Source organism: Rhodnius prolixus, unplaced genomic scaffold (assembly GCF_049639745.1).
Source record: "Rhodnius prolixus isolate KJV_2025 unplaced genomic scaffold, Rpr scaffold_14, whole genome shotgun sequence".
NCBI lineage: Eukaryota > Metazoa > Arthropoda > Insecta > Hemiptera > Reduviidae > Rhodnius > Rhodnius prolixus.
Genome location: NW_027411594.1, coordinates 4,302,137 through 4,327,387, shown reverse-complemented (window position 1 = coordinate 4,327,387; position 25,251 = coordinate 4,302,137). Strand labels below are relative to the sequence as shown.

General features: G+C 34.1%; 1 protein-coding gene and 2 long non-coding RNA genes across 37 annotated transcripts in view; 1 reads left to right on the top strand and 2 right to left on the bottom strand.

Annotated features, from left to right (window-relative positions):
• Window position 1: 1 nt before the first annotated feature.
• LOC141451711 (uncharacterized) lies at window positions 2–3,244 on the top strand. Its single transcript, XR_012457057.1, has 2 exons — window positions 2–637; window positions 2,673–3,244. It is a non-coding gene; the product is annotated as an uncharacterized lncRNA (long non-coding RNA).
• LOC141451709 (uncharacterized) lies at window positions 1,672–5,692 on the bottom strand. Of its 2 annotated transcripts, XR_012457055.1 has the most exons (4): window positions 5,223–5,692; window positions 4,269–4,408; window positions 3,836–4,149; window positions 1,672–2,071 (listed from the first exon to the last, which is right to left on the bottom strand). It is a non-coding gene; the product is annotated as an uncharacterized lncRNA (long non-coding RNA). The 2 variants fall into 2 exon arrangements; XR_012457054.1 differs by lacking the exon at window positions 4,269–4,408 and having other exon boundaries at window positions 5,223–5,688.
• A 1,967-nt stretch (window positions 5,693–7,659) lies between these two features.
• The window catches only part of LOC141451698 (uncharacterized), a 221,597-nt gene continuing 204,005 nt past the window's right edge, over window positions 7,660–25,251 (bottom strand). For all 34 annotated transcript variants that reach the window (XM_074123226.1, XM_074123227.1, XM_074123229.1 and 31 more), the window contains 4 exons: window positions 19,825–19,960; window positions 11,373–11,506; window positions 9,539–9,812; window positions 7,660–8,753 (listed from right to left, as the gene is read on the bottom strand). In XM_074123226.1, the coding sequence (XP_073979327.1) occupies window positions 8,668–8,753; window positions 9,539–9,812; window positions 11,373–11,506; window positions 19,825–19,960 (630 nt within the window). In that variant the 3' untranslated portion in view covers window positions 7,660–8,667. The remainder of the gene's footprint in view (window positions 8,754–9,538; window positions 9,813–11,372; window positions 11,507–19,824; window positions 19,961–25,251) is intronic.

Here is a 25,251-nt window from a genome sequence, read left to right as displayed (position 1 = left end):
ATTTTCCCCCAAAAAAGTCTTAAGTGGGGGGGAGGTTATCGATGTGTTCTGTTCGACAGTTCTCCCCACCCTACCCCGCCCTTCTAACACACTTCTATATAGGGAAAAATCCATCATGGCGGACAGTCAGACCATATGTTTTAGTAGAGTGACATGTGTTCACCTCGACGGTCTGTATGCGAATGTTCTCCCCACCTCTCACTCTCACTTATATAGGCAAATCCGTCAGAGGGCGCCACTTATCATTCAGGCGTAAAAATAGTTCCAAAAATAGCCACCAGGTAGCAGTGCTGTGACTTTCCTCTATATATACGTGAACAGCACAAATTCTCGTCAGTACGACTTGAGTAATGCAGAGGGCAAGGTCGCTCCAAACATATCTAGTCTAGTCTAACATTCATCACCTCTCTCCCAAACAAGCATGATGTTGGCCAATAGTAAGGGAGAGATGTGGTCGGAGAACAACTATTCTTTAGGTTAGAGGGGTAAACTGGAGTCTCAGTAAAATAAGTAGTAACCAACTTCAAGAAGTACACAGTTATTCTTAACTTCCAAAGACACTACCTGAGAGAGAATAATGAAGTTAATATTCTACAAAAGTAAGGAAACTATAAGTGCAAAATTGGATAAAAAACAAGTAAGTTTTTAATCTTATATAAAATTGCATGTGCATGGCTGGAACACCTCCAAGTTCACTGGTTTTCTGTACTCAATATTTCTTTGCTACGTAAAGTATAAATGGCAAATCCCTTTTAGCTCCTACTTTTTACTCTTCATTTTGCTCCCCTTCCTCTTCAGTCTTTAAGTTTAATTATTTATTATTTCACAGAAAAATTAAGATGTTTAAAACCATTTTTCCCCATAAGTATTTGATAAATTATCAGATTTCAGTTCTATAAAACCTAGATTAAATTTAAGTAAGTTAATGTAAGTTTGCTTCAAAAAAGGTCTAGTTCAACAATAAAATGCTATAACATTACCTGAGGATTGCTTATTAATTTTCTTGCTAAATTTTCATCAATACGAATAAGACGATGTTGCCAGAATAAAGAAAAATCTTTTAGTAACTATTTATTTATTACATAGAAATACATTTTTTGTACATTTACTTTTGTTTTAACATTTACTTTTACATTTACCTTATAATATAAATAAGAATTGCTAAAAAACTTACGAGTAATAAAGAAATTTCGGATAACCTGACCGTAACCTTCCTCTTCGGATAGAAGGTTATGATAGATGTGTACGTGACAAAGGTTCTCCCCACCCTGCCCCGCCCTTTTAACACACTTGGGCAAGTAACCAATATGGCGGCCACTACTAACATATGTTCAGAGCGATGTGTTCCCGACGAAGGTTCTCCCCACCCTACCCCACCCTTTTAACACACTTAGTTATATAGGCCCAAGTTCCAATATGGCGACCAGTCATATGTTTAATCCACTGCCACCAGATGTCTCCCACTGCCTTCTGTTATAACCTTCCCTTAATACCTTGTCCCCTACACACTCTCAAGACTCTGGCGGCCATGTTTAACCTTCCTTTTCGGTTTTCCTTTTTGTTTCTAACACTCTCTAGACCTTGGCGGCCATTTTTTAGATTCCCTTTCTATTTTTTTTAAGTTTTTTCATAATAATTAAGAGATTAAAAGGAGAAATGAATACAATATTATAAAGTAATTAGTTTTTTTATTTTTTAACAATTATTTATACACTTCTTTACAATAAATTCATAGGACATCTTAATAATCTTTTTCCAAAATTTTATTTTGTGTGTAGTTTAACATTATCATTTTACAAAGAAAACATGCACTCTTAACGATCACTGCAACTCACTAGACCTGTATAGGACTACCTAACACTTACATTTAATCAAGTTGGTGGCTCTCTAGACTTACATAGGACCTCCTTGTACTTATATTAAACCATCTTGGCGACTCTCTAGACCTATATAGGACCACATTGCACTCACATTTAACCATTTATAACCTTCTTTGTAGGTGTTCCTTTTTATTTCTTCCACTCTTTAGACTCTGACGGTCATTTTTAACCTCTGTTTTAAGTTTTCTTTCCTAATAGATTAAAAGGAAACAAATACAATATTATACAATAATTTGTTTATTTTTTAAAAATTATTAAACTTAGTTTTAGATTTATGTACAAAGAAAACATGCTCCTTATTGTAAATTAAATTAATTGTATTGTGAAATAAACATGCATATTACCTTCAATTCTTGTTTAATTTAATTTTAGTAAACACATAAATAAGTTACGATTCAATAAAACATTTAACAACAACTGTATCAGTTTTAACGCTGACTTTATCCGCCTTAGCACGAATGTTGTACGCAAGATTTGGACTTTCATAGTCACATTAATTTAATCAAAATTTTAAATAAAATTTGATTAAACTGCTGTATTTTAACTGCAAAAAGATAACGTCAGTGCTATCTAGCGGCAATCTCTAAAACTATTAGCGTCGTGTAGTTTCAGCTATCGCCGTAAGATGGCATGCAAATGTTCTTTAAGTGTTATTTGTAACCTTGTACTACCTTCTAATTTATAGAATGTGTTGAATAATATGTATCTATAATTATTTCAATGTATTTTTTTTAACTTTCATTTTTTAACAATGTTGCTGATCATTTAAAGAGAATTTATGTTTTGTTTAAGGAACAGAACTCGATTTGGACAAGAGAAAGAAGATTTTGCCATACATGTATGAAACATAAAATTATTTTCGTTTATTTCAATTAACACTTTCGGAAATGATTTTTTTGATGTCTTGAATTTCTAATCAGATTTATTAAGTTATCCAGTTGGTCATACGACCAAAATTACAAAGTATTTACTGTTAAGAAGAAAGAATATTGATAATGTTGATTGTAGTATATTTTTAAAAGAAAAAGAGGAATATTTAAATATGTTGTGCCAAACAGATTGAAGATAAATACGGATGTTCCAAACCAATTATCCGTCATTTTAAATAGAGTATCCAATTTAATTAAAATAAAAAGTTTAATGCGTTTGTAAAGTTACATTTTAAAACAATTTAAATAATAATTGTATATCAAAAAGAAAATTACTTTATAAGTACAATTAAATTATTTGATTATTATTATTTTTCTAATTCTTTACAAATTTTTTATGTAATTTTTAAGAATTTAGTAATAAACAGAAATTAAGTGCAAGTGCATATTTATGGACAAAGAAACGAAAATTAATAAAAGAATTTTATTAAGGTTCATTGTATTTTTTTTATCCCAAAAAATATCTCTTATTTAAATCTCATGTTTCAATACGAAGCTACTATTCGTTAGATTAGGTGTTCGGAGAAAACATGAGCATTAAGAAGCTGCATGAATGGAAGAGGTAGTTCTACAAAATCACTTAAATGGATGCATGAGGTTTCTCGCTACTTGATAATAAGTGCAGATGTAGTTAGATCAATTTAGAATATTATCTTTTTAGTTCATGTAGGGAATACTTAAATAAATATAATCTTAGAATGGAAAGTTTGATGCTAAATTTGGGGACTTAGATCTGGATCGGAAAGATTTTACAACTTATTAAAATGCAAAGTAATATTGCTGTACCGAAATTCTTGCAGTTTAAGGTATCATTTTTCATAAAGGTTGAGAATGCCCTAGGAAGTGTTATAGTGTTAAATATCTAAGTGTAGATGTGACGATGAGCTAGAAAATCCCGTAGGATGCCAAGAAGTGGCTGTGGCTATCCCTACAGAAGGGGGTAGCCGTAAGATATTTAAAAATTCAATTTCAAAGATCTAAGAAATGTTTATAACATGCTTATAAATTTTCTAATTCTTAACTTACCTCTCACAACTGACAACTTCAAAGGGAGGCATACACGATGTAAAGCTCTTTGTCAAGTAATACAATACTTCTTGTAGTGGATTTTGATAGCTGAGATTCAATAGATTGGCAAAAATAAGAACCCCTTTTTTTTTTTTAAGTAAAATACGTCTTTCGAATCCTTCTTTCGAGGAGTAGTAACACCTCAGCAACTACTGAGCCTGTGGTGAGGGGGTTGGGAGTTGAATGAGACCAAAAAAAGAAGAGTTGGATTGGGTAAACCAATGGTAAATCAATAGCATTTCGTGAAAATTAATAACATCACCCAACTCGCCCTGTAAACAAAAATTGAACTTCAAAGCAATCATGACAGTACGATAGTTCTTCGAGGAGATAAATTTAAAGCTATAATTTCAGCACAATATAAGTTATTATAGTAAAGTAAAGTAATTGCCTATTTTTTCAGGCGGGCTTTACGTCCAACTACCAAATTAGGTGTCGTGGACGGAGGAAACTAGCAAACATACTTTTTCACTCGGGTTTTTATTGATGAACAGTTTTGCAGGCAATACTCTAGTATCAACAGTATTTAATCTAAAAATTAAAATGTTTAATTAAATTGAAGTGCATACTGAATTTTATCTTGAATTAACAAGAAGTATTTCTAAAATTTCGAGTTCTACAATTCCAAAATATAGAAAATTTATCATTGCAATAAAGTTAATATTTGAGATTTAAATTGAATGAGCTAAATAATCAAACTGTTAGAATTTGTTTATACACTTTCTTTAAATATATTTCCTAAAAAACCAACTTTATAGCAGGTGAAAGCTGAGCTTAACGTGGCTGCTAGTTGACAAAAATTGAAAAACTCAAGGATGAGAGAACTGGATAATAAGAAAAAAATCACTACATTCAAACCTTACACATTTCTAATATTAACAAATTCACACTATTCTAATATTACTATAAACGTAGGACTTTTTGTTAAACCTTATTTCAAGAAAATTAAACCATTATTCTTTTAATTTTTTGAAAGAAGAATAGATTCATAAGATTCACAAAGTTTACCTATTTTCAAAAAACAATAGGCAAATCTGAATGATTTCGTGATCACACGATAATGTGAAATGAACGAGGTTGAAATAAATCTACTGAATTAACGTGTACTGAAATAAAATAAATAAAAAATACGGAAATAAAAATTAATATATTAGAAAAAATGATTGAATTGACTCGAAAATAGTTTCATTTCATTAAAATTGCTATAGCATTTTATGCACGTTTAACGCTGTATATTTAAATTGAAACTTATTTATTCCCATAAAAAGGGAAAGATTAACTCATTAGAAAAGGTTTTAGCTTATTATGCAGTACTTAGAAAGTAATAGATAATGAATTACATTACCTGAAGAACAATTGCACAGGCAAGAGGAAGGTATGTTTCCTTGACTTCTTCATTCTCTAGAATAAAATAGATTAGAACCATTTCATATTTATTGACGTACTGCTGGATGTAAAAAGGTAAATCTCAGCAATACAGGGCTGCATGAATTGAATTCTGCTTACTCAAAAAATAAAAAGAAAATTTTAAATAAATTAAGTTTGTGCTAAACAGATTCAAGTCTGGTTATTCTTCTCTGATATCGTTTATTATAATCAATAATGAACACATTTTTCAAAGAATATAACCGAAATCATATATAATCCTGAGAAATAATTTTAACTTGAGGATGCAGGTTTATTAACTGTGTTCCTAAACCTAACCATAATACACAAAATAATAGCGCTATTGCACCCATTAAATTCATATCAACACCAAATTTACCTACATCTCTAGTATTGCAGCGTGGTAAATAAGCATATGTATATAACCTAAGAGTACCTTCCTTGTTCCACGAGCACCATAATTGGTGTAACTAAATATATTGAAACTTAAATTAAAAATGCAACAATAAATAATCATTTATTTATTTTCGAGAACATAATTTTTTTAATTAAAAAAAAATATTTCAATATAACTAGCTAATAATATAATTACCTAATAATTATATTATTATATATAGTTTAATATATAAATAGACAATTTAATATAGAATAAAAAATAACTTGTTTTATTTTGGAAGGGTTCTAGTTATTCAATAATAGAATAAACTTTATAACAATAAATTTTTTCAAAATTATTAAAATATTGTAAAATGCGAAGCAGAATGCTATCTATTGATGAAAGCTTAAACTAACCTTTTCTAATAGTTCTACTGAATGCCGCTAGGTAGCATTAATATACAATTTTCTTGGATCATCTTTTCTAAATTTTAATTAGAGAATCGTACTTTATTGAATGTGAGATATCATGATGGACCGCTTGTAGATTATATCTTATCGCATGAAATTCAATTTAACAAATTTTTTCTCCATGTACATCTTGAAAATTTTAAAAATTAACTGCGTTTATAATGTTGAACAAAGTGTTTCAATACTTAATTTCTGCAATCAATCTGTTCAACATTTAAATAGAGAATAGGAGTTTATATGTTATTAAAAATAAATTTTAGTAGAATTAGTGCAAAATTATCACACTAACTAACATTCCAACAGCTCCAACTAGAAAAAGAATATCAGCTCAAAATGTCGTAACTAATAACTTTTTCATAGTGGTAATTTATTGTAGTTAGGACATTTCTTTCTCGTTTGAACTGAACACATCGAACTGATTATTGAAACATAAAAACAAGATTTAGAAGAAATAGTGTCCATGTTGTTTGTGTTAAAAGAATATTGTTAGCTAAACAAACAAAAAGTGAAATCTTCAGCTTTACTTACCAATTTCAGCTATACTTAGCGCCACATTGGAGGAGTGGTTGAGAGATCATATTTAATAGAGTTGAAGGTAATCTTGCTAATAAAGGTAAGGGATAGTTAGTCTGCACTAAAGGCTAACCGTTTGTAGTTCTAAATTAGGAGTGGAATTCGAGATATCTAGAAATGTCCTGTATGGTTTAAAATTTGGCATACCACCGCTGAAGCGAATCTTACAGATCTTTTTTAAGCGCCACTTTGGAGGAGTGGTTGAGAGATCATATTTAATGGAGTTGAAGGTAATCTTGCTAAAAGGTAAGGAGGGATAGTTAGTCTGCACTAAAGGCTAACCGTTTGTAGTTCTAAATTAGGAGTGGAATTCGAGATATCTAGAAATGTCCTGTATGGTTTAAAATTTGGCATACCACCGCTGAAGCGAATCTTACAGATCTTTTTTAAGCGCCACTTTGGAGGAGTGGTTGAGAGATCATATTTAATGGAGTTGAAGGTAATCTTGCTAAAAGGTAAGGAGGGATAGTTAGTCTGCACTAAAGGCTAACCGTTTGTAGTTCTAAATTAGGAGTGGAATTCGAGATATCTAGAAATGTCCTGTATGGTTTAAAATTTGGCATACCACCGCTGAAGCGAATCTTACGGATCTTTTTTAAGCGCCACTTTGGAGGAGTGGTTGAGGGATCATATTTAATAGAGTTGAAGGTAATCTTGCTAAAGGTAAGGGATAGTTAGTCTGCACTAAAGGCTAACCGTTTGTAGTTCTAAATTAGGAGTGGAATTCCATAGAACACTTAACTGCCTTTCCCAGAGGCATCTTCTGGGTACACGTAAAACGAACATATGTCTGCCAGGAACACCTTCCAGATTCCAAATAGAATTTCTTAACAGTTGAAACGATACAATGATCATCTATTTTCCAGGCAGTTTTCTTTACCATGTCAGTTCATCACACATAGATGAAACTAATAAGACAGTATTTTTCATTTTCATTAAATTATGAATGGTTCTGTAAGAAAAGTAAAAAAAGAAACGACATTTGACATTATTTAATCATACTTTTCAGAAGATCAACCATTATTTAAATTTTACATTGAACAACAAAGCTATTTACAAGTAAATAAATTTTTGTCTTAATTTTCTTCATTTTCTAATTTTGGACTTATCTTTGTGTATTAACTTTTTAAAGAAATAGCAGCAAAATTTCATATGCTTTCTGCATTTTTCTTCTTTGAATAAAATTTCGTAACATGCAAGTATGAAAATGGTTAAACTCTGTCTTGAGCATAAAAAATCGGTTTCCATTTTAAATTTGTGTTTTACAAAATACAAAATTTAAAACCTTATAATTTAAAACAAAAAATTGCAACCTTTTAAAGAGATGAAATAATTTGTTTTTAAAAAGCCTGTATTTATTTTTTCCTCCAATGGATATGTGTTTTAATTAAATAAATGTAAATATATTATTTTGACACTTTACCAATATTTACCAGAAAGGCATATTTTTCTTTACAAATGAAATTGTAAGAGTAATTTATATATTCTTATTTAAATAATATATTATTCATATTTTGATTTCTTATTTTATAATACATTTTTATCATAATTAATTTAAAATTAATTAAATCACACACAAGAAAATAAAACTAATCTTAAAAATTATTTTCCATATTAAAATTTCTAACAGTAATATCACAATATTTCTTAAAAACTATGACTTCATTTTTGGACGACACAGAAATGATGAAATTAATTTTGTTTAATTATTTTTCAAAAAATACAAATAGATAAAAATAGTGCTCTTATGTACAAATGTGGGCCTATAGTTTTCTATACATCAAATACATATATGACATTTTTTCCCCATATATATATATACATACAAAAAAAAATATATGAATTGATAAAGAAAAGGATTTTAAAAAATTAATGACTAAAATGGATCTTTGGTGGAAGTAATTCAATAATATTTGGACAATAGTGTCGACAATTTAACTATTTTAAAAAATAAATAAATAAAAAAATAAAACAACTATTCACAATTATTCATACAAATATACAAGAGATGAGAATATCATAACAGCAGAAATTTGAAATGGTTTATTTATTCTTCCCAAATTTGAGGATTCTGGAAAATCAAAAACAATTATCATCAATGAGTAATTTTATGCTTTCAAAATCGTGAAAAAAAAAATGCTATGAACTTTGAAAATATTTTTATTTTTTACGCGAAAACACATGAGGAAAATCGACAACATTCGAAAGAATTAGGTTTATACAGAAACCTATTGTTAGATTTATTAGGTTTGGTATTGTGTAGTATGGGTATTTCTGTAGGGACAGGTTAATGACTTACCACGGTTCAATAACTATCATAGTACTTTCATATAACATAAAATTCTGTCATGCGTTTAATGTTGATAAGTCAATAAATGTTGGATGAGGTAAAGTTTACCTGTGGGTTCGTTAAACAGAAATGGTGGCACTAAGTGTATTGTGTGAGTGTCACAGGATGTCAGTGTAAGAAGAAGAGTTGTTTGTTCGTGATATTAGGCTGGGATATCAGTAATTAGGATCGTTAGCCTGCCTCAGTCGGGGCTAGTTCACTTGGTCTCTTGACGATATCCTCACGCCTATTACTACAGTAATCTCAAAGCTCATAGAAAAATGTATGGGGCCTTTCTGAAAACCGAAAGAAGTTTACTTTCATTTTTGGATAAATTATTACGAGATTAGTTATGAACGAACATTAGAAAAGAAAGCTTATTTCGTGCTTAATTCAAGTTAACAGAAACGATGACCGAATACTAAATTTAAGACTTAAACGTGCCTACTTTTTATGGTTATTCCATTTGTAAATAAAAATAATAAATGGTAAGTTTCAAAAAATCAGATGAAATAAATATGACATACCCATCACTCTTGGTAATCTAGCCTGATGCTTTCCTTCAACTCTAGGACCTAATCTCCCCCTGGTAACTTCATTTTCCTCATCAATCAAAGCTCTACCGCCAGCTTCGGCGCTGTTCCAATAAAGCGCCTCTATAGAGGATGTACATTTGAGCACTAATTCACCAGCTTCAAAATGTCTTTGTTCCGCAATAAATTTCAAGCCCAGTTCTCTTGTTTCAAGACCGTTCGAGGTTGGTGCTATAGAGTATGGACCATGTAAATATGACGAATTTACCTGTAAATAAAAAAAAATAAAGAAAACAATAAAAAGTAAGATGGTTGACAATAATTTAAATTCATTAATTAAAAAGAATTGATCGTCAAAAGGAGTGAGGAAAATCGACACTGAATATACTAATTTACCTTGCTAGAATTTTGGATCCAATAAACTTGAACAAATAAATGGACAACAAATAGTTACTAAAACAGGCATGATAAGCTGAGCTTCAGGGCAACATTAAGTTCAATATCAGTTTAATCTATTGAAAAGTACTACTGTACATGAAAACCACAAAGTTATAATACTTACAATTTAATCCACAAATTTCAAACAGTACTTACAGTAAAGATTTATTCAACTTTAAATTACCAAATTTACAAACACAGCTCGCACGGTTACAACTTCCACCTAAGGGACTCCACGAAAAAGATACCTACCTAGTGATACCCGAAACTTAAATAATTAATAAAGAAAAAAATAATCTTGGCCAACGTAGAATGCCTTTTTCATATTGCCACTCGTTTAATGCACGCGTCAGACTTTGAAATATTGTTGATATTCGCGAGATTCTCTCTTCTGTCAATAGAAAAAGTATAAAGTTTGCGTTATTACACAATGTTAAATCCACTTACTAATCTACCACCATTCAAATTTCGCTACGTTTCCTGAGTCTATAATTTAGAGCTGGCTACACGCTGCACCAAATGCAATTAAGTGAATTTTATGATTAATTTTTTGGATCCAATCACCATTTAAAGCAATTCTTAGGAAGGTAAGAAAAGCGTTCAAAGAAAAGACCAATATTGAGTAGAAATTTCAAAAAATTTAAACGTAATATTAAACTACATTACGCTTTGGCCTTAAATTTTACTATCAATAGAAAATTTATGTTACATTTGAAGATAATTGTGAAAGTTTCTTGTTGCTATTAAAACATTAGCCGTAAAGGCAATTGAATTTTATTTATTATTATCAACAAGTGATTGCAGTGGGAATTATATTCTATGATTAGAACTGTATAGCACACATTGTGCATACATGTGACTGAGTTATGTAAATGAACATTGTTCTACATGCTTCAATAATTCAAGATGAAAGGTCCTTTTCAACCTTAATGTTAACTCTAGCCTTTATCAGAATATTCTGCCAGATACTGTCATCAGCATGAAGACTAAGAGTTTTTAGTTTCAATGTGCATAATTTACAGTTCATGATTTTCAATTGGGAAAGAAAATAGGAGTTAGAAAAAAAGCATAGATATCACGAATTGTTTAGGAGGACCTAAATTCCACGCACTAAATTAGGTGTAAAACACTTAGTACATAGTTACGTAGGTCCCAGATTTTATTAAAGAATTTACCGAATCCACAATAAGTAAATTTAAATTTATCTCTATTTATCTCTTTCTTTACTTCTTGCTGCATGTAATATTATATAATTTAGTTAGGATACTTATCGAAAAACAATTCTTTCTTTCTTAATCTGCCACGAAGATTGGAGCAAATTTAGACAGTCTAAGAAACGTTTTCATTCTAGATTATTATTATTATTATTATTATTATTACTATTACTTACATGATGTCCATTAATAAACCAATTAAGACTTGGTGCCGGTATAGATGGTCCTGCTTTGCATACCAAGCTCACTTTGTCACCAGGCCTGTAGTAAGGTTTAGCACCTCGAATTTCAGGACCAGATTCAGGCAACGCTATGAACAATATTAACAAAAATGACTATGGTACTCCATTTTGAAGATTAAAGGAGACTAATTGAATAGATTAGGGGAGATGTATGAGCTGATCACGAATGTATCACTGACTCGGAAGAGGGTAATTTGTGAAATGATTTTTGGTTCAACTCCTGTACGTTCTGTATGAAAATGGAGTACAATGCATGGAAAATGCATAAGTATCAGCGATATCCAACTAAGTGATTTATCAGTCAACAAATTTTGAACTATTATACAAAGTAAAGACATTAAAATTACTTAATAATTGTACTTTCAGTACATTTATTTCCATTATTATTATTCACTTCAGCACCAAAATCTTTATTAGCTTACGACCAATGTCTTTATTTAGAATAGATGACAAGCAAGACCTTCCTAGAATTAAGGTTCCGTTTATGAGTTAATAAATAGTGTTTGAAACAATTTTGTTTAAATATTCCCTTGCAAGTGAACATGCTTTAGTTGAAATTAATAATGTACTAGATTTAGAAAATGTTATTGTACAGTAAGCACTAGAATACACAACCATGTATAGTACATGATAGTAAGTAGTAATTACAAGAGTTTATTTGTTAAGGAAATAGACTTAAAAAAATACTGGAAGCTTTTCGTAAAAATAAACTCTGTGATACTAGTCTACGGTAATAACCTGGTTAGGTAGAACTGAAAAAATAACTTGATCTTACCGTTCTATTGATAAACTCAAAGGCAACTCTAATTTCTTCATTAATAACAGAAACTTAGTGTAATAAACGAAAACGGAACGGGTAAATGAGTGTAATCAGAATGCTGACAAACCTCCATGATGAATTAACAGCTGCTTCACACATCTGTTTATTTTATTATTATTTCTGACATAATTTCGTCCTTCTTCAGAAATTTGTTCATCAGGTTGTAGAAAATTAAAATTTCGGTTTCTTGTTACAAGTTATACACTCTACTTTAGCGAGAGATTCTTATTAACAGCGAATTTATACTTCCATAAATTCAATACTTAAAACAATGGCTCATAAGTACTTTATTTAAGTTCTGAAGTTTCTTTATAGATTTACCTATAGTGTAAGTGAAATTCTCAAATTAAATGATACCAATAGACGTGATGAACCAATACAAAACCAAAGACGGTTGAACCAACTCCTCGAAGCTTTTCCAAAAAGAAGAAAACAAACAAGCTATTGAGATGGGAGGTACAAGAAAAAAGACAATCGCCAAGAATACATTAAACTTCCGATCGTATAACAGAGGATACAAATTTATATGATTATGAAGACTGTTATCGAGTTTACTCACAACGATTAAAATGATAGAAGGATGAATAGTAATTTGATTGAGAAGTACGGTAGTCTGAACAAAATACTATGATAAAGACTTTAGCTCGAAGTTAGTAGCAAATGTTGGCGTATAAAATAAAGACTAGCGAACAGTTTTCTCAAAATCAACGTGAAATTAGACTTCCTAGAAAGAAAACGTACTAATGAAGGCAACAAGGTACAAACAAAGAAAAGGAAAACCCACCACAATGAGCAATGGTAGTTGGAATGTAGTCACAACTTGACGCTTTCCAGCAAGTCAATTAGTAGAATCGGCTAAAAACCACTCCATACACACCCACACTAACAAGGAACTTTTGAATTTACACACAATGTACAACTCAATCCAAAACAATGGTTACAATGTAAACATCATTAACAAAGTTCTGAAGAACATGAGAGAAGTAATCATAACTAGAACGACAATAAGGAAATAACAAGTTTACAGCCGTAAGAAGGGGCAATCTGTTGCAGGAAAGTTACGTGTTTAGGAGAAACAATAAACTGGGTAATGAAATAACACACGTGTTGACCGATTTCCCAGATCCAAATTCTCAAGAACTTACAAAGCTAACTCACTGAACTGGAAACACAATAAGTATTGGAAAATTAGAAATAACAAAATCAAGAGAGAACAACTTAACGTTTCCTTTTCACTTAAGATATTTGGCCTCTCCAGTTCTAACACTTACGGGTCACAGACTTACGTGTCCTCACAGTATGTCTGAAACGACATGTACTGAACACACGATAGAGACTGCTTCACTAGAGGCTGCTCTTTTAAAGACTTTTATCTACTCGTCCGAAGCATTCCAACTGAACTCTGTACATCCAGGGGTCAATTTAGTTCACTTTTCCTATGCACAGATTTTGGGTTTTTTACTAATCCTCGTCAGAACATTCTAGAAATCCACAATATTAACTTTATAGTAACCAATCGTTTCTAGTACAAAATACATATATATATATATACAGGGTGATCCATTTAAAACGCACCAATCGCTTGCCAGGGAGGGGGCGGATGTTGGTCTAGTGGTCAAGAACGTGGCTTTGTAAGTGGGAGATCCCCAGTTCGAATCCCGTGTATGCAGCATTCATAATACGTCATGACACTTGTTTTAAAAAAAATGTAGTCATACGCGGGATTCGAACTGGGGATCACCCACTTACAAAACCACGCTCTTGACCACTAGGCCAACACTCTGCTAAGATATTCTCACCGTAATCATAGGTCAAGAAGTCTTGCAGTCGTGGCATATTTTAACATGATGTGATGGTTGCTTTTATTTGATGATAAAACAAATTTATCCTGATTCACCCACAACCATTACACTATATGTTTTAAAATCTTCTATTATTATTATTTTTTTTTACTTTGCGTCACCAATAACATTTTTTGCAGTCAGAGGACCACCCAAAACGTGTATTTCTGGTGAAAAATTAATACTGAAAACCGTTCATGAATAGATAATATTGTAACTTTGATCTTAAATATCTCAACAAATATTAGGAATAACCTTACGGGGTTAACGTCATTTTTCACAGTTTTTTTATGTTCATTGTCAAAACCAGTGGTCCTTATGAAACCCCAATCAGGTTTTTGGCCGTAACTCCGCCAAAAATGAAGATACAGCATCGGGGGTAGAAAATTTGAAAACTAAACCAAAAAAAAACATATAGTTTACTTCGTGGGTTTTTTCGAAATTCCGCTTTCCTAAAAAGTTATTAGCGATTGGTGCGTTTTAAATGGATCACCCTGTATATATAATTAATAATAATATAAACATAATATAATAAATAATATATTATAAACATACGAGACCAATTTCGTGTTGATAAAGTATTCATTAAAACCACCCTACTGTAATGTGGAAGTAACTTTAGCAACAATGTAAAATATACCAAAAAAAGCTAATGTTTTATTTATGCGAATGTCATATAACATGAGTGTGAATGAACACAGATTTGCATATCAAGTAAATGTTTATTTCTAGTTAATATTATGCATAGACAGGGGTAGATTTGTGAGTCATGACTGCACGTAGATTTGTGTATATTAGAACATTTTTAATTTAAAGTAATAATATTTCTTTCTTTCTTCCAAACATTAAGATGAACAAAATAGCTAGATGACATTTTTTTATTATGTATAGAGTAGACTAGAGATAAATGACCTTTGAACCTTCAAAAACTTAAGTGATGATACATTTTTGACCTATCCCCCTATCCGTTTATACTACTTGTAAACTATTTGTGATTTTATTCCGAGATTGCATTCTGATAGTCCCCCCCCCCCAAGGCGAAATATATTTGTATTTTTTAATACAAAAAATTAAAGCAGACGAAATCAAGGAAACGAACTTAACTGATTACCATCACGATTATCTTCACTTTCACTTCAATGACCAGAATGACTATGTGAGGATGGTGTTCGATCCTTGAAGGGATGTGCGGCCCCCCGGCCTAGAATTTATCTTTTGGCACAGCATTGTCCGGTTGGCAGCACGGGAGAAGACAACGGAGAGGGGGCTCCAGCGTGTGCCTGGAAACTCGAGCCAGTCGCCCTTGGGGCTTCTCAAAGGAATTGTTGTCAGTGTTCCTATGTCAGTTGAATTTGCCGCCAAGTCCAGCCATGATCAAGATGTCGTCCTACTACACCGGCGTATAGGTCCCCTGTCGTGTGTCTCCTTAAAGACTTTAATATAAATATTTAATGACCATTAATGTCGCGAAGAATTGTGTCAAGGTGTGAATTAATGTTGTAATAGCGAGGGAACATAAATTGTAATAAGAAGCCACCAAGCACGTGCTAATTGTAATTGTATGTCTCGTAAGGTACCAAATTGTAAGTGTTTATAATATATATTGTAAAGTTTTTCCCCCCAAAATAAAAACTTTACTTACACAACTAATGCCTGCCACTAGTTATTAAATAATATGGGTTTGATTAACTAATAAAACTCGCTAAAGTTGTAAGTAATAACCTGATTTATTAACACGTTAACATTACTCACATTAACATTTACAAGCAACTAACGCTATTCATTACAGTCACCATTTACAACAGTCACAACAGTTTACTGTTACTTACTCACTTCGTAACGCCACAAAACTGTTCCCCGACTGACCACTGGTCCGCACTGCACCGAATTGCACTAGTCTCAGCTACACTAACACAGCTCTACTCATCAACTGACTAATTGCCCAACTAGCTACCACTGAAGCACTCCGCAACACTGACTCTCCAAGACTAACTCATAAGCTTGACTAATAACTATAAACTCTAATAACTCCTTAAAACTTGCTTGAAACTTGATTAACGCTGTGATTGAAACTAGATTGAAAAACTCAATTGAAACTCGATTAACACTTAATTGAAACTATGATTGAAACTGACTTCTCCAGCTGTGTCGGCCTCCTTTTAACTGCGTGCCTCCCTCCAACTGGGACTGCCCTCCTCCAACTCTCTGAGCATAAGTTTCCACGCCCTCCTGACGTTCATTGGTTGGAAAACACATACTGCCACCACCTCAGCTGTGAGCCGCCTCCTCCCATTCTCCGTCTCTCTCCAACTCCGTCTGTCTCACTCTCACCTGTCAATCACAGGCTGGGAAACACATATGCCACCACCCCAACTGAGGCCTTTCGCTTAGCTGGCTTTTACACAGGTCACTAACTCCTTGAACAATCTAGCCCTTGCCTTTCTAGTTCAAGTAAAGACCGGCCCTTTTGTCTACACAGTGGTGGCCTGTTACCGGCTTTAGTCGCTTAACCCCTAGAACAATCTAGGCCTTTCTTTTCTGCCACAAGTAGATACCGCCCCTTTTGTTTCTGCAGTGGCGGCCTGTTACTGACTTTGGTCGTTCAACCTCTAGAACAATCTAGGCCTTTCTTCTCCGCCCAGGTCAACTTCGTTACACTGCTCCCCTCTTAGAACTGTTCGTCCCGAACAGAAGTCTCCTTCGTGATGTTGGGCAGCAATCGGTCCAAGTGTACCACCTTCATCTTGGATCTGGGCGTGCGTTGAATCCGTTACACCAGGTCGTTGAGCCGACAGACAATGGTGCAAGTTCCTTCCCAGCAACTTAGGAGGTTTTCCCTTTTTGCGGACACGTTTATACGCCCAAATTTTCTCACCTCTCGGAAACTTTCTTCGTATGACCTGCCAGTCATACGATGTCTTCATCTGGTCACTCTGCAGTTTCATCCTGTTGCCTGCCTTTCCACGTGCAGCTCTCCACTTCCGGCGAAGTTCCGCAACGTAGCCGCTCACGTCCGACTCTTCAGCTTCCAGGCTGCCCAATAAAATGTCACAGGGTAGTGGAAGCTCCCTACCGAACACAACGCTAGCAGGTGTCCGGCCAGTGGTCTCCTGAACTGCCGATCGGTTCGCCATCGTCATGGGAGGTGTGTACTTAGCCCAGTCCTCCTGTTGATCTTTCCTCAAAGTCCTCTGATGGCCTCCTAGAGTCCTGTTGAGTTGCTCCACCATGCCGTCAGAGTGAGGGTGTAGCGGCGTTGTCTTTTTCCTCCTGACGCCGAGGATCTGGTAGACCGCCGATGCCGCAGCTGCCGGTGACGATTCCTGACCTGCTAAGTCGTGGGCCTCTGCCCGCTTAATGAAGTGGTCCATCGAAAACAGGTTACAGCGCATTCTTCGTCTGTAATCAGGAGAAGGTCCTGCCATATCGCTGGCTATCCTCTTGCACGGAACTCCAACCTTGTATTGCCTCAGGGCACCATGGGTTTCGCGGCTGGGTCCCTTCCTTGCTACCCACTCGGTGCACCGACTAGCCCAGTCTGCACCATCTTCCTGGTAGCCTACCCAAGAGAACCGCTGCCTCCGCTTGGCCCATGCCCTCTTCACTCCAAAGTGTCTCCCGGCGATACCTCCGTGAATTTCCGTTGATAGCTTCTCTTCCTTTCTCGATCCTGGCAGGATTACTCCATTCCCCTCTTCTTTGCTGTCCACCCTTTTCCGGTCTGGTTCTTCCTGACACTTGAGCACAGACACAATGTTCTCACCCTGGTGTTGTTCCTCCCTGGTTGCTTCAGGGCTCCATTCCACTCCTGGCTGAACAATAATGGTACTCTTACCTCGGTCTTGCTCTTCCTTTTCGCTGCAGTTTTCTATTCTTTCTTCTTCCCACGCAGCTTCCTGAACTTCTACACAGCTACGTCTCCCTTTATCCTGGTCACCTTTTAAGTCTGACCTGCTATCTGCATCATCCTGGCTGCCTTCGTCTTCTTCTTGGATGTTGTTTGTTTCGGCCTTCCTTTCTTGTGGCATCTTGATTACTTCCCTTCTTATTTTCCTTATTATTTCTTCTTTCATCTTTTCCTGGCCCTTGTTTGTTTCATCTAGGCTCTTTTTCAGCTCATCTTGCCCTTTATTCACGTCATCTAGGCGCTTGTTCGTCTCCTCTTGGCCCTCTCTCATGTTTTTCATATCTTCTTTCATCTCCCTCATCAGTGACATTAACTCTTCCATGTTCTGCTTCCTAGTACTCACTGGCATATAACACTCGTCTATTTTCCAAAACTTTCCGGCAATTCCCCCGAACTAATAAAATCGACACTTACTTGTTTAGCGGTTTTACTAGATCCCACTTCTGACACCAATGTAAAGTTTTTCCCCCCCAAAATAAAAACTTTACTTACACAACTAATGCCTGCCACTAGTTATTAAATAATATGGGTTTGATTAACTAATAAAACTCGCTAAATTTGTAAGTAATAACCTGATTTATTAACACGTTAACATTACTCACATTAACATTTACAAGCAACTAACGCTATTCATTACAGTCACCATTTACAACAGTCACAACAGTTTACTGTTACTTACTCACTTCGTAACGCCACAAAACTGTTCCCCGACTGACCACTGGTCCGCACTGCACCGAATTGCACTAGTCTCAGCTACACTAACACAGCTCTACTCATCAACTGACTAATTGCCCAACTAGCTACCACTGAAGCACTCCGCAACACTGACTCTCCAAGACTAACTCATAAGCTTGACTAATAACTATAAACTCTAATAACTCCTTAAAACTTGCTTGAAACTTGATTAACGCTGTGATTGAAACTAGATTGAAAAACTCAATTGAAACTCGATTAACACTTAATTGAAACTATGATTGAAACTGACTTCTCCAGCTGTGTCGGCCTCCTTTTAACTGCGTGCCTCCCTCCAACTGGGACTGCCCTCCTCCAACTCTCTGAGCATAAGTTTCCACGCCCTCCTGACGTTCATTGGTTGGAAAACACATACTGCCACCACCTCAGCTGTGAGCCGCCTCCTCCCATTCTCCGTCTCTCTCCAACTCCGTCTGTCTCACTCTCACCTGTCAATCACAGGCTGGGAAACACATATGCCACCACCCCAACTGAGGCCTTTCGCTTAGCTGGCTTTTACACAGGTCACTAACTCCTTGAACAATCTAGCCCTTGCCTTTCTAGTTCAAGTAAAGACCGGCCCTTTTGTCTACACAGTGGTGGCCTGTTACCGGCTTTAGTCGCTTAACCCCTAGAACAATCTAGGCCTTTCTTTTCTGCCACAAGTAGATACCGCCCCTTTTGTTTCTGCAGTGGCGGCCTGTTACTGACTTTGGTCGTTCAACCTCTAGAACAATCTAGGCCTTTCTTCTCCGCCCAGGTCAACTTCGTTACAATATTTTGTGTGGTCTAAACCACATTATGTGTGTTTTGTACAGCTGAATCATTTAAAAATATATGATCATTTTCTATCCAACGTATTCTGAGTGTTGGTGGCGTCCCCCACCCTTCCCAACCTTTAATATTAGTTCATCATAATTCTCCTTTTCCAGTCTGCTCTCCCAATTTCTGCTTTTAATGCCCTTTTGTCTCTCTAATCCCCCCTCCTTCCAAGATTTTTCAGATGGTACTCAGTGACTTGTTTTAAGTAGTAATCACTTAAGTATAAACAGCAATAAAATGAAATTTAAAAACAAAAACACTTACAGACAATGGTAAGTTCCTTGTAATGTGTCCTAGTATCAAAGTAGGGTGCTTCGCCAGTCACTTCACATTTGTAAGTTCCTGCCGTATCTAAATCCGTCTGTGTTAATGTAACAATGCTTTCGTTAGATTGGCTTAACTGAAACATTAGAATAATGTAGTTAATTCTCTAATTGTAAACAAGTATAATAAAGCAATAAAATGTTTAATATTTTAGATGTCGGTAGCTCCTGAAAATTACTTACAAATCAGACGAGAATATGTATTAGTACCACACATAAAGAAAGCGGCGAAACTCTTAACAGTAATGTCAAAGCCAATGCTTCTCAGCTACGACGAATTGCTTACCCTTAGAATACAACCTTTTATTTAGGTGAGCTACTTATCTCTAGCTATTGGCGCTGCTACTTCTTTCTTCCTATCCCACGATACAGCCCTCGAACATTGCACGACGTTCAAGCTGCTACAATGAATAGTCACTGTAAAAGTTTAAACCTCACTGGAGTGAGGGTTGTTTCTCATTGCAGCAAGTTTCTTATTTCTTACTTACGTAAGTTTCTCCCTTAAGAAAATTATTTAAAAGTCTATTAATACTTTTCAGCCCATTTTAATTGAAAATTTCTTCTTAGATACTACCTTCCTGCTTTAAATGAGCCTTTATGTTATATGAAAAATGTGATAACTACGAAGGCTGGCCACGCACTCAATCATGTTGATTCAGACTTTCTTCTTAAGTCTTGAATTAAAAGAAAATACAAGTGTGTTGTCTATTTACAACTAAAATATACTTGTAAATGTAACCCTTATTATATTTATCGATTTGTCATGCTGTTGCATGACGAACCAACACTTTAATTTAGCAACTAAAAGATATAAAGCCATATTACACAACCACTGTTTACATACAAAGGTTGAAGTTAAATTAGCAACTATATTCTGACTATACACGGAATATTCCTTTACATTCCCGCTTTTTTAATTAAGATGTCCGTAATCAACTTTGTAATAGGACATTTCATTATTTTTTTCATTTTTTAAAGTTAATTTTGTGTCTAAACTCTTAACCTACTATACAACTACATACTTTTTAATTCTACTTTACTTAAAAATATTTCACGATAAGAAATAAGTCAAAGCAATGATAGTGTCTACTAAATTTACCTTGAGATTGGTATTTTTAGTGTAAATAGGTCACCGCCAATATATTGAAGAGAAATTTGATATTAAAGATGTTGTATAATGATTTATTTCATGAGTTTATTCTTGTATTGGTAAAACTAAGATTAAACTTTAATAATTATATTTTGAAAGCAAGTTAATAAAAATTTCGTTTGATGAAATATATTAATCTTATTTCAAGTGAATTGGTATATACCTTCATTTTCCCCTCCTGCATGTAATACAGTTTTAAAAATCTCCAGAACGGAAAATAGCAAAATACTCTTACCAAATACTTTATTCGGTTGGCTTCAATGAATCCAATCACAAAATATTTGGGGATGAAATGATAAACAATCAATGCTGGAGAACTATTCAATTATTCTATAATACAAAATAGCAATGTTTGATTTCTTTCATTTGCAAAGATTTTCACTTCTAGCAACAAAGTTTCTGTTGGATACTAACAGAGTTATCTAGCACTGAATGAAAAGTTACAAATCGAGAGAGATCTTCATTTTTCAAATGAAAACCGCAAAAGTAAAATGTATCGCAGCAACTTCTGAAATTCCACATTAAACGGTTCACTTAACGTCTGCAATACTCGCCAATTTTTACCAACCATGGTGGTCTCCTAGCAAACAAGTGGACAAACTGCGCGGATTTTCACAACCAGGGGGCCATTAAACTTGCCACTAATCCTAAGATCTGTCAACACAATTTTAAAACCCACCCTTAGGAAAAAAGAAATCAATGGGCAGCAGCGAAAGATGGACTATGGGGGGAAAAAATGGGAACCGTTATTGAACAAACCGCTACTAAAAAATTAAGCTTGCATATTTATAAAAGCATCTGCAAAGGATAGCTGACAGCAATCTTTAAATCTTACGTCTCTTAGAGGTCATAGTAATCCAGCATCTACTTCGACGCCCTGCACCCTAAAACTGCCTCAGAAAAAAAAACCGATATGCAAACTAGAATAAATCATGTCTAATTTATTCTGAGCAAAAAGTCAAATGATGTCATTGCCTACGACTAAACTTTTTTTTTTCAATAAAGTAGTGTACTTGATAACCTTAATCAGGCAATAAACTATACCCAAAACCATTTCCTTTACAATCCTCTTCCGCAATTACCCACCCTTTTTAAGACGTCAAATAAAAGATGAATAAACGGCAGATCCCCGATTTGAAACCCACCCTTTACGACTGTTAAATTTATATTTGTTGGGGAAAGTATGTGATTTCTGTTTCCACCCATACAGTAGTTGGAACTCTTAGTTAAGCTGGAGAAAAAATAAGCATTACTTTATCGAGCAAGGCTAAAATTTACTTCCAATTAACATAAAAAAAAAAGTTATAAAAAATTTCAGGTTTATTGGAAGTTTTAATCAAATAAAAACAAAATAAGCAAAACAGTGCATTACACACAGTCAACTCAGTTGCCGAATATTACGATATTAAAAGCGAATTTACATATTTCTCGCTTGCAAATAATTACCACGAAATTTAATATACACTTCTCTAAGAATAGAACAAATTTATTATTTCTAGTATGATTTAAATAATATATTTATAAAGACACTATTATTAATCAAAAATTATGTTTCATTTGGTAATTACTAGATATTATACCCAAAAAAGAATTGTGATTATATTATTAATATTTTTTTAATTAATGTACAAATAGGTGGTTCTTGGTTAATGTTGATAAAAACTAGATTAATTTACTTTATTAATTAAAAATGAGAATATACTGATTCCAAGAATGAGACTGAGAAAGAAGATAATCGCCAAGAAAAACAAAATACGCTGACAGGAGAAGAAATATTGATGAAAAGCGTTAACGCTGTGTTAAATAAGTGCTCGCACAAATTGATTGCTCCATTAAGAAAATTAAAGCTAGTTGAACGCTACTCGCTCTAGCTCTAGCTCAGCACACTAATGCTGTGTATTAAGATCTAACAGTGCGAATTTATCTTTGTACAAAATTTAACGAACATATAAACCCCATTTTATAAATGAAAATCATACAATTTTGACTCCATCTTGATTTGAACTAATTTCTTTTAGGAAGAAGTAGTGCAATCGCGCACATTTTCCATGCTGAATTTTTGAATGCTGGATCTACATTTTGAAGTCCTCCGTGAGAGATGTTTATGGATCCATCCGTGTTGGTTTGGGAGCCCAAAGAGGGTTCTTTAATTTACAGTTTTCGATTCACCCGAACTACTACAGGTTCGGTAGGGAAGCTATGGTTAAATATTTCGAACTGACAGAAAACCATTTGCCTATATCTCGGAAATAAAATGCCAGACATAAAGGAGCTAGTCAATTAGTTGAGCAGGTTTTTAGTTGTTTGTTGAAAGGAAAGAGGAACAGCACTAATTAAAATATTTACCGTTCATGAAGGCTCCATCTATTGCTACAATCTCTAACTTGAAGTTACGCTTCGCTCTATAGCAGCCAAACGGATTTACAAGAGCAGTACCAGTTTGCACTTCTAATTATGGCTACACAAGCTGCTACATCAAAACTTAGGTTTACATCACCAACTAGTCATCCTCAGCGAGTGGTTCTTAACTCATGTAATCGCTGTCATAACTGATTGTAATCATTGAAAACTCTTCAAAAGTGTTAATGAAAGAACAAAACAAAATTAACCACTGTCTAAGAAAGAAGACCAAGAAGAATTACTCGCCATTCCTTTTCTCCTTTAAGCTTCGGAGTTGAAAGGGCGGTTTTTGGCAAGCAAATGGTTCAACCCTTCGAGTCCTAGCCATAACTAGTGCCTAGTATCTCAAAGCTTTCACTTTAAAGCCTACCCATCCTGAGCGGCTTTCTAGGAAAGATAGCCTTAGGATCTGACCAGTTTATACCTTCTATAAGGATGTGTTTGTGTTGCGTGCTGGGTTACCCCCAGCGAAGTGCATCAACAGAGGAACACTTGAAGCAGTCTGCTCCCTCCAGAATATTAACTATCTCTCAAAAAGAGAACAATTAAATCTAAAAATCTAATAAACCAAAATTATGAAGATTCTATCCACAGAAAAAAAGAGAGTATACGTACGAGTATATGCTAGATAATATAAGGTCTTATTACTGTGAAATGTTATTCAGCAATGGAACTTAAATTATACGTACCGAAGTTTATTTTATTTTATTTTTTTTTTTGTTAGATTTATATATGTTACCATATGTATAAATTTCATTTATTACAATAAATCTTTGCCTTGAATTTCTGAAAAGTTGTTACTTCTTTTGTTTTCCCCTTTCTTTTACATCCCTGCAAACAATATTCACAAGGGAAAATTTCATTGTTCGAAGAATTTTTTTTTCCACAACCCTTTCATCTGTTCTCATTAGGTCTGGATCACTGTAAACAAAAGCTCCTTTAAGATCTATAACATTTCTCATTAACGAAAACATTTTTTGTTATTTAAATCGCATGTAACCCTTACAGAATTCTTTTGCAAGACAAAAAAAAAAAAATATCTTGGATGGCAATATAATTTTTAAAGAAACGAATGAATAAATAAGTCAAAATTGCGGGGGAAGAACTTAACTTTTCTTTTAACCATTTTCGCAGAATTAGATTCTTCAATTTTGTTTAAAGAATGTATTTTTCTGAAAGGTGAAGGAAGGACTATGCCAAACGTTCCTTAGCTAACGCGGTGAACTAACTCCGAGAACACACTAAGCCCGTGTTCAATGCCATGAAGTAAAACGCCTGAGCGATTCAACTAAACTCAGTTGCAATAAGCAGAGCATTCACAACTCACGAGGGTATGAAGAGGTAACTTCCCCCTCCCCCAAGAGGCACAACCTGAAATGAATTTTATCAACCGGACTTTTAAGCTCATGTTTTCTAAGTTCTTAGGGAATGGCTTACTGCTAAAACCGGTTTAGGGCAAGCTTTTTGGGAGTAGTCCTTACATAGAAAAGCTCAGAGCTCACAAGTCTTAACTTGTCTAAAGAATTTCACCATTAGACTAAGAATCCTATGAATCTAGGTCATTAATTTCATCTGAGTTCAACGTTTGCCTCAGAAACTTTCCGGTCTTATATAAGGTTTGTTTTAACACCCCTGAACCAATTCTTCTGATATCTGTTTTTATTTTTCACATACCCGTACGATCTGAGTGCACCCAGGTAGGTGATATGCGAAGGTAGATAGATTTCTTCCAAACTTAGTTAAAGAAAGCAATCAGATTTTTACCATCCTAGAATTCTAGCAAACGACTTAAATTGCCGACTGAATTTCAAAATATAA